Source organism: Miniopterus natalensis, chromosome 10, assembly GCF_054644295.1.
Source record: "Miniopterus natalensis isolate mMinNat1 chromosome 10, mMinNat1.hap1, whole genome shotgun sequence".
Lineage (NCBI taxonomy): Eukaryota > Metazoa > Chordata > Mammalia > Chiroptera > Miniopteridae > Miniopterus > Miniopterus natalensis.
In genome coordinates this window covers 16,106,851-16,117,267 of record NC_142090.1, presented here as the reverse complement: position 1 = coordinate 16,117,267, position 10,417 = coordinate 16,106,851, and the positions used below count along the sequence as shown (strand labels likewise).

Sequence of the window (10,417 nt, the reverse complement as noted above, 5' to 3'; positions counted from 1 at the left end):
TACTGGGCAGGTGAGGCAGCTGTGTGAACCCAGAGGAGGCAGGATGGGCCCAGCTCCGACCCCACTAGCTCCCTGGAGGAGGCGAAGAAGGCCTGCGGCAGGTGACTGTCAGCATGGGCAGGGCCTGAGGACTTGCGCTTGAGAATGCAGATAAGTGTGCCCTTAATGAAAACATCATTAAGCTAGTGGATGGTTACATCATGCAGGTCCCAAAGACCAAAATTTTTCCTAATGCTCCTAAAGTCAAATAGAAGAAAATGAAGTTTCTTTGTGGTATTACATGTTAATGGGGGAAAAAAATGAAGGCATGCTGTGCTCTTGAAGACCTAACAGATTTTTTTTAGCATGGGATTTTTATAATTTTTAGATTTCCTTAGTGGCAATGGTGTTTTGCTCTAGTTTTACATTGAGAAATGAACTAACTTGAAAATTGTTCAAAGTGAAAGGGTTCTATGTACAGTCAAATTGAGAATACCAGTTTCCTCCTTACCCCACAAAATACTGCAGACTAGGTGGCTTAAACAAAAGAATTATTTTCTTCAGTCTTGGAGGTTGAAAGTCTAAGATCCTCCAGCAGAACTGGTTTCTCCTTAGGCTTGTCTCCTTTGGCTTGCAGATGAATGCCTTCTCCCTGTGTCCTTACCTGGCCTTTTTTTCTGTGCTTAAACATCCTCAGTGGTTCTTCCTCTTCTAATAAGGTCACCAGCCTTACTGGATTAGGGCCCCATCCTTCTGACCTCCTTTAACCTTAATTACCTGTTTAAAAGCACTGTTTCTGATTATAGTCAAATTGAAGGTTAAGGCTTCAACATAAGAATTTTGGGGAACAGAGTTCAGTCTATAACACATTAGAATTGTGTACGTTAATTTACAATCATAAGAGACTGAAAAAAAAAGGTAATTCAGAGACTTAGATTTAAAGACATTAAAATACTTTATTTAAAGAAAATACAGTACAGCCCTGGCTGGTGTGGCTCAGTTGGTTGAGCATCATGCCATGCACCAAGAGGTTGCAAGTTTGACTCCTGGTCAGGATACACACCTGGGGTTCGGGCTCAATCCCAGTAGGGGGTGTGCAGGAGGAGGCAGCCAATCAATGGTTCTCTCTCATCATCAATGTTTCTATCTCTCTCTCTCTTTCCCTTCCTCCCTCTCCCTCTCCCTCTCTCTCTCTCTATATATATATATATATATACATATATATATATATATATATATATTTAATAAAAAAAGGAAATACGGTACAGTTGACTGTTGAACAACACAGGAGCTAGGGGCATCAATCTCCTTGCAGTAGAAAATCTAAGTATAACTTTTGTCTTCCCCAAAACTTAACTGCCTTTAGTATTTGCAGGGGTTTGGGTCCAGAACCCCACAGATACCAAAATCCGAGAATGCTCAGATCCCCTATAGAAAATGGCATAGATCAATGCACACAGTCTTCTCTCTGCATCCTTGGGCTCCTAATTGCAGATCAAAAACACTACAGGTATTTACTGAAAAAAATTCTTATAAGTGGACCCATGCAGTTCAAACCAATGTTGTTTAAGGGTCTACTCTATGTACAAATTTCAGGGGGGAAAATAAGGCAGAACACACTATATTAAGCTATGAGGAAAGACCATAAACTTTCATAAACGTAATTTAGATAAATCTTCCAAAAATTTAGAAATCCAAGAAGGGTTTGTCAGTTTCTGTCACAGTTGCTGAAGTGTGTGTCATAATCGGTTGCCAAGGAGGTTGTCATACATGTGGAGTGAAGTACTTCGGTCATTTTCATCCCTTTGAGCATGTTTTACTTTTGGAGCAAGAAGCCATCATGGGAAAACTTCTTTCCTTATTTTGGGAAGTAGATCCTGCCCCCATGCCTCTAAGTTTCACCGTTCCAGATCAGGATTACGAGTGCCAGCAGGATGACTCTTGTGGGGCAATAGGGATCTTCCTCTTTTGGTATTTTGTCGTTATTTTGGTCCTGATGTTCTTCTCTCGGGCTCCTATCAGGGTAGGATATCCTTTTTCATTTTAAATAACGTGTTTACTGTATACTAGGGGATTTTTCATAAAATAAATCCACTTTACTTTGATGAAACTACTTTTAAGTTTGCCTTCTAGTTTTAAAAATAATGCAATCTTATTCTAGAGAATCCAAGAATATAGAAAAGGCTGAAGAACATTTAAAACTACTATAATCCTATTTCTTAGAGATAACCACTGTTAACAGTTTGGAGAATGTTCTAGTTTTTTTCTTTTTCTCTATACCAATATATATCTCTCCATTTCTCTATCTTTGATCTTACATGGTTGGCATTATGTTATAGCATATATTTTCATATCCTGCTTTTTAAAACTTAGTATTATATCGTAACACTTCTCCAAATTATATTCACACAACAGCATTCTTAGTGACTGCGTACTTTTGTTTTGTCTGTGGTTGCACCATAACAAATCTGCAATTTTAAGATATTGAGGTTGTTTACACTTTGTCCACATGCTGTGTAATGCTGGGATAAATTTCCCTACTGGTTAATGTCCTCGAAATTCCTTGCGTAGCTAGGTAATTCTGATCACAAATTAAAAAGTTGTATTTATAGGATATATATTGTAGCGTTTGGGGGATTTTAGAATTGGGCAATAGACTCTCTGAATAGAATAAGCTGCAGAACTAAACAAAACTAAACAGAACTAAAGTCACCACTCTAGACCACCTACTAGCAGAAAAAAAATACCATCCTCTTAGGAATAAAGTAACCCATTTTATCAGGACTGTGCTGTTCCAGCATATAATGAGTAACCGAGCTCTTGTAAGTCGCTGACATGGAGTCCTTGTTGGCCATTAATACCAGGTTGATGATTAATCAGACCACCATCCTTTAGCATTATAGCCAGAACGCTGGGCTGTTGGTGGTCAGCTAGACTGAGTGCTCTATCAGCTCTAGATGGAGAGGAGGGGGTTTGTTATGTCTGTGCCAGCTGGATTCCATTATAATAATCTTGCCTTCACCACCCCTTCCCCCTAAGAAGTTTCATCTAAAGTTTAAATGCTTCATAAGGTACATGCTTTGCCAAAAGATTTAGAAGCGACAGCTTATATGTATCTTAGACTCCCTAACAAAGTATATTGAATTTGTCTGATCTGGCAAGAAAAGCTACTCTAGAAAATTAACAAAAAAATTGAAATTGATTCTTGGCAATTTTATCCTGAAGGCGACTTAAGAGGCCTAAGCTATATTCTTCTGTTCCCTTGCTTGCATTAGCTCTTTGGAGTCACAAAGACCCGAGCTTCAAAGACCTCAAGCCTGCGTATGGTCCAGTCTCCTGTTTGTAAGCAAGTAAGATATCAGCATCTGTCCTTTTTAAAATTGATAAGGCCCAAAGAAATTAAGTGACTTGTCCAGTCTCACACAAGTGCTTAGTGACAGTGGGGACAGTAGACCCAAGTTTCCTGCCATGTCATTTGTTCGCTTCAAAGAATAGTTGAATTAAATCTATTGAGTGCTGATTAAAACCTTGATTATCTCAGAGGTTTCATGTTTTACTTTGTTCCCTTACGGCAGCTAAAATCGGCTGAATTGCTTCTTCTAAAGGGTCACAGATTTGAAATCTGAGAACCATATGAGGACTAGTCAAGAAGGATGGAATTTTCCCTTCACTTTGAACTTCACTCTCTCTGCTAAACTATGAGCCTTTATTTACAAACCTTGAAGTAATGGTAGGAGAGTGATGGAAGTGTGGTGGTAATTGTCCTCAAACACGAAGCGCGCTGATTTCCTCGGGATTTGCCATTGAAAAAATTTTATTTTTTACTTGGAGAGAGAGAGGAAGGGAAACGGAGGGAGAGAGAAAGAGAGAAAGCGAGAGCAAGAGAGAGAAACACCAATCAGCTGCCTCCTGCACGCCCCCTACCAGGGATTGAGCCTGAAACCTGGGCATGTGCCTGACTGGGAATTGAACCAGCAACCTTTTGATGCACCAGACAATACCCAACCAACTGAGCCACACCGGCCAGGGCAAAACCTAATAAGTGTTTTAAACACTTTCCCCCCTCCATTACAATGCATATAGAAAATGAGGAAATTATAAGAAAGTAGGGAAAAAAAAGAAAGAAGTCCCACTCCAGATAACATAGAAATAACCAACAACTATTAACTTTTAGGTTTATAAATGTCTAATCTTTTCATAATCATCTCTATACATATTAAATTTAAAACAAGGCCTCCAAAAACCATTTTTAAAAAAGTGGTATCTTAAAAGAGGATTCCATTTTTAAGGCTTTGAGAGAATGGTTGCAATAACCCAAAAAGCAAAGAGCTATCTGGTTAGAGATGCTTGCTTACCATTGTAGCAATCAGATCAAGGATCTTAGGTTGCAGTTATGATTATCCAAACAAAGTACTTTTCAACCCAAAGAAAGTTTGACTTTCTATATAAATTTGTTTTTCCCTCATTTAGACAATTTGAAAAATTAGGAGGAAAATACTTTCACCACTTAAAGTTAACCATTGCTAACGCTTCTGTAATCCCTTTTTTCTTTTCATATTTTTAGCTAACTTGTGATCATGCTGCATGTACAAATTTGCATCTTGATTTTTAACTTAATACTATAACATTTATTTCCTCACCTTATGACATACTTTTATCAAAATTTTTACAACTATATATTATATGATTGCCTAATTGTAATGTAATTTATTTAACCATTGTCTATTTTTGAATTTTGTGTTTTATAATATCCAAATTACACTGTGATGAATATTTCTGTACACAAAGCTTCCTCTCTTTGGGGGGGTTATTTCCTGGTGATACATTCCCAGAAGAATTATTATGTGTCAAAAGTGTTTTGAATATTCCTAAAGTTTTTGATCCATTCTGAAGGAGGAGGAGCTTTATATTATTTGACAAAACCATCTTCAGCATCAAAAAGTAGGACACTTATCTGATAAATGGAACACATATATTTATCGAGTATTGGGCAGAATATTTGAAATTAGAACTATTCAGAGAAATCCATTCTGGTTGCCATATGCACAGATCATATATATTATGGTTGCATTTTGAAGGAAAGTTTCTAAAGGCTTTAGGAGATATTAAGTCTATGAATTCAAGTAAAGATCTGAAAGAATTATTGATAATGTGACTTGATAAAATGTCCTTTAAAAAGTAATTTTAAAAACTAATCATAGTACCATCAAATCTCTTTTTAAATGATAGTTCTCTGTAATGTGAGCGAGTACAGGAAAACTTTATAACCTATAGCTCCTTATTAGTATTATTTTCTCTCAAGTCTTTGTTCCTTTTGCTTGGTTCAAAAACATTTTGGTCGATTCTGCTACCAAAGCATGGTCTCCCTAATGGTCAGCAGAAGAGAAAGTGTAAAGCAACCAACTATGATGACCATTGTATGTGTTACCTGCCATTGAGTGGCTCCGACTCCTGGCCACACTGTGAGTGAGTGATGTCCACAGTGTCCTGTTGTCAGCAGACTCATGCCCAATGGCTTCTGTGATGAAGCTGATCCATCTCCTATTTGTTCCTCTTCCCGCTACCTTCTGTTTTCCCTGCCTTCTCATGATTTGCCCAAAGTAGGAAAGCTTTAGTTTTGTCATTTTTGCCTCCAGCAATGTTTAGGCTTAATTTGCTATAGGACCCCCTTGTTTGTCTTTCTGGATGTCCAGGGTATCCATAGTGCTCCCCTCCAACACCACATTCCCAATAAGTCCATTCCCCCCCCCCATCAGCCTTCTTCACTGTCCAACTTTTGCATCTGTACACATTAATTGGGACTTTGAGGGTGTGGATGATCTGAAGGTGCGTATGATGTAAGATCACTGTCACTAATACCATGTTTCTGAAACAGATGTCTGAGAAGAAAAAGAAGGAAGACAGTAGGACAAACATTTTAGTAAGTAAAGGTGAGAGCCAGTGCATATTTAGTATTGGACTTAGATGAGAGAGCTATGTGCTGTGTGGAAAGCAAGCAGCAGAGGTGAACAGGACCTCCCCAGACCTGTGGCGGCTCATTGGGTGAGTTTCTTGCTTTAGTTCAGGATAACTGAGTTACTTTAATTTAGTAAGGGCTATGAATCACTGGTAGGTAAAGCTCAAGTTCTCTTTTCATTCCTCAGCATTCTCCCTTCATACAGCTTCCCTTTTACATAACTTTATGGTTAGAGTTACAATAAGATTATGAGCTGTAAATGACATCTTTTTCAATAACCTATAAGCAGTGATGTGCTGGAAAATGTTTAACAACTGGCCCTCCAAAAATGTTTGTATGTGTGTACACATTTAAAATGTTTTACTGATATAAAGGATGCATATCACACAATTTACAAATAATAAAATGTGTAATACTCTTTATGGTAAATTCCATACAGACCACTGATTCTCACAAAATACTTTCCTTGATTTTTACCAGACTCTTGCATCCTTAGCCAACTTATGTCTGCAATTGAGGAACAAGTGTAGTTCCATTACTCTCCCTTGAAGAGTAATATGAAAGAAACAAGAAAATGTATGTTGGAACTTAACTTGGTTGTCAGTAATGTGAGTGACTTCTTTGAAAATTGGATAATAATTTTAGAATACTCTGGAAGAATATTTCCTCATTTTGGGGGTGCTATTCACAATATAGTGGATACAGGCATGACACTTAAATATAAATCTATGTTAGTACCATGTTCTCCATCACTTTAAACCTAGACAATCAACAAAACCATAAACCAATGCCTGACTTTTAATTCTTGTTGATTTTTATTCTACCCAATCCGATTTCAAGTTATCAACATGATGCCACTGAACATGGAGCTGGGAAGAGATGCACAATCACACATCATTATATGGTATTTCCAACATCCAGATACAACAGACAAATAGCTTCAAGAGCATACATCATAATAAAATAATTAGGAAGTGATGTTTTGAGCATTAGGTTTATTTGTAATAAACTGATTTAATGGTAAATTTGAATAGTTTAATTTTTACTAATGGCTGCGTTTAACAACTGTCTCACAAAATTCCTGAAAGCTTAGCTATCAAACTCTTGACCAGCCAATTCCAGCATACCACTGTATAAAGAAAAGATTATTTTTAGCTTCCTGCTACTCAAATCACATTCATATATACACTTAAATCTTTAAGACTTCAAAGGGGAAAAGGGTCCTTCTCTGGAAAAGTTTAGAGACTTTTCCCTTGATCTCATATCAGGGTCCATGAAACTTCAAAAGTAATATGTCAAGCATCTCTTTTACCTCCTAGTATTTGGAAGATTTGGTATGGTACTGGAAAATGCAGTCGGCTGCCAACACTTGCAAATAAATGTTGAAAAGTGGTAGCTTGGCAAATGGCAACTAAGAGTGAGTCCACACATGCCATAGCCTTCCTTAGGTAATGTGAAGTTACAGTAATCAACAATGTGCCTAACTTGTTGATTTGTTTCATTGATCCTTAGCAAGCAAAGATACTTCCTGTAAGTGGCAAAACAAAGATGGTGCCTGGGACTCTTTACAAACGAAGAAAAAACCAAAGCAGGGCCAATTTACTCCTACAACTGACTCAGAAGTGGCTTTGGTCAATGCCTATCTTGAACGAAGACGATCTAGGCACCATTTGCAGTTCAGCCAGGTGAATCAGACCCAACATGACAGTGATACCACTGAGTGTGACAGTGAAGAATCTGACTCAGGAGCCTCCTCATGGAAGGAGAGTGAAAGTGGACAACCGTCACCCGCCGACATTACAAGAAAAACAGCTGAGAGACAAAAGAATGTGGGATGTTACCAAATCAGGCAAAGGCCTTGCTCCCACTGCAAAGCCATGAGAACCAATGAATGGTTGACACGCCACTTCCTTCAGAACACTTCAATAACAGCCCCAATGAAGAGAGAGATTCAAGAAGAAAATTCTGAACCGGACAACACAAAATTCAGTTCATTTTGAATTTTATCAAGTCCTTACCTTATTTTAAGCCAAATAAGAGAGATAAATAAAGCATGAAAAATCACCAGAGCTCTAGGTGAGGAGGCTTTTTATAACAAAGTCTCTCTATTAACAACAAAAACAAAAATACTTGGAACCCAAGAGGTAAAATTTCAAATAATTCTTTGTCCAAAAACAGGCCAGCGAGTTTGTTCATGGGACCATTGGAGCATCAAAGATCTGCATCTGCTATGATTTTTTATTCAAAAGAGCACAAGACATATTTTATCCCTTGAGTATATGTATTTTATGTCTATAATACCAATAAGACTCTCTTTAAAAATATATTTATGTTCAGAAACCATTTACATTTATTCATATGCCTTGATTATCTGACTGACTGACTGACTGACTGACTGACTGACTGAATGAATGAATGAATGAATTAGGTGAAGTTTGTCCATATTCTCTGGGTCCATATTTTCAGGTCACTGACTCGATCTGAGCTGTATGGCTGCCCATGTGTCAGCTAGAGGCTGGTTAGGAGGAGGAGCTCAAGAGCCTGGAATGATACCTGATTTCTAGAGCAGACCAAGGAGGAAAGGTCTACTGGGCCATGGGCTATCCATCGTTATTGTCCAAAGGGCATGGCAAATGTTAAAGAAAAACTATTCTAACACTTGTTAAAATGGTAAGGAAGATGTTATTTAACACTATTGTAATAGGGGTCAAATCTATTGTAATAGGGGAGAGAAATCAAGTTCAACTCCATATACAGCAAGGCCAGGCAGTGATTTATAGTCAAGGAGCAGGGCAAGGGGGTCAGTGGATAGAAAAATTACTAGGAGGAAACTTAAGGATAGGGGGATTCCTGCTAAACTGACCTAAGAGGGTTCTTGGTAAAGGCAGGCTAAGGACTTAGACATCAAAGATGGAGGATGAGGAACTTGATCAGATCTCAAGGGTGATCAGATCTCAAGGGTGGAGGTGAGAACTCTCACTAAACTTACTTAGCAGTATTCTTGCTAAAACTGTGCTTGGTAGGCCAAAGATAGGATAGACACCAGAGTTGGGATCTGGTCAACAAGAGGGCTCAGAGGAGCCTGACTTAAAGTTTGTTTTTTGTTACAAGCTAGCCACAACCCAGACATAGTTGGGGCTAGATTTTCCAGTTAAGTGGGGATCCCGGCAGTGGGGAATTCAGCAGGCCGAGGTAGGGGGTGGCCATTCTGGAGATCATTCTCCAGATGGTGGCAGAACCCCAGCTGGGATATAAAAACAAAACTCAGATTGCAGAGAAGAGGGCTGGCCAGGATAAGATAAGCAGCAGAGACCCTGGTCACTAAGCTAAAGTTCAAAGAAAGGCTTTAGGTCTTAGGGGAGGACTTACGTGCTACATATGATAAAGCTTGCAACATAATACTAAGGACTGAGCCTTTTATGGGGGGAGATCACAGAGCTCTGACACTGGGCTCAAGAGTCACTCTGATAATAACAGCTTCCTTAACTGATTACAACAGAGAGACCCTGAGGGCAAGGTGGGAGTCCCAACCATTGGAACTGGAGTTCAATAGGCCACTGGAGTCCAGGACATGGGGGCCATTTCTGAGCTTTTTTGAGGAGACTGTCTTATTCAGATTGCCTCAAGATTGAAACTGGTCTGAGGCTGTGAGCGAAAGGCAGGGCAATTTCAAGATCCAGCTCAAGCCTCAGCCTTTTCCTTGTAGAGGTCCTTTACTCCTCCACACCCTCCGCCACTGTGTTCCTTCAGGCAAACTCACTCGGCCCCCCCTAATGCTCCAGTGCACCTTGGAAAGTGCCCCATCTCAGCACCCTTAACATTTTAGTGAATGTGTGTGAGTGTAATATACATGTATATATGTCTACATGTCTATATATGTGGGCAAAAATAGATTTACAGTTTGTATGGAAAAAGACATGCAGGTTATGATTATTACAATAGCTTTATTAACTATTTCATGTACTCACAACTGTAAACCTACTTTTGCCCACCCTTGTGTGTGTGTATATACTCTTTTTTTTTTTTTAAATCCTCACCCGAGGATATTTTTTCCATTGCTTTTCAGAGAGAGTGGAAGAGGGAGAGAGAAAGAAACATCAATGTGAGAGAGACACATTGATTGGTTGCCTCCCACAGGCATCCAGACTGGGGGCCAGGTGTCGAGCCTGCAACAAAGTAGAAGCCCTTGACCGCAATCGGACTGAGACCCTTCAGTCCACGGTCCCATGCTCTGACCACTGAGCCAAAGCGGCTAGGGCTATATATATAATCCTAAAGGTAGAGTCCATGATTTGTCACCTTTGTATCTCTGTGACCCAGTACAGTGCTAGACAACATGACAAGTAAATAATGCAGTTGAATTGATATACTAAGGGATTCATGAATTCCTCAAAAGGGAGGAGCTGGGAAAGCTAAGAGACAGAGAAAGCAGGGCAGGGGCCATTATCTAAAACTTAATGAATGAGCATGATATTTCTAACG

The 10,417-nt window shown here is 39.0% G+C and overlaps 1 protein-coding gene across 1 annotated transcript; it reads left to right on the top strand.

Moving 5' to 3' along the window:
• The first annotated feature begins 1,819 nt into the window (after positions 1-1,819).
• SSMEM1 (serine rich single-pass membrane protein 1) lies at positions 1,820-7,985 on the top strand. The gene is made up of 3 exons (XM_016213334.2): positions 1,820-2,002; positions 5,855-5,909; positions 7,448-7,985. Exons 1-3 carry the CDS (start codon positions 1,820-1,822, stop codon positions 7,933-7,935), a joined length of 726 nt encoding a protein of 241 aa, XP_016068820.2. The 3' UTR covers positions 7,936-7,985.
• The last annotated feature ends 2,432 nt before the right edge of the window (positions 7,986-10,417 follow it).

Bases quoted from the DNA above. Each gene is read 5' to 3' on its own strand.
- SSMEM1 (XM_016213334.2), top strand. From the start codon at position 1,820: ATGGGAAAACTTCTTTCCTTATTTTGGGAAGTAGATCCTGCCCCCATG. The intron at 2,003-5,854 runs GTAGGATATCCT...TTTCTGAAACAG, and splicing joins TCTCTCGGGCTCCTATCAGG to ATGTCTGAGAAGAAAAAGAA. The intron at 5,910-7,447 runs GTGAGAGCCAGT...ATTGATCCTTAG, and splicing joins AAACATTTTAGTAAGTAAAG to CAAGCAAAGATACTTCCTGT.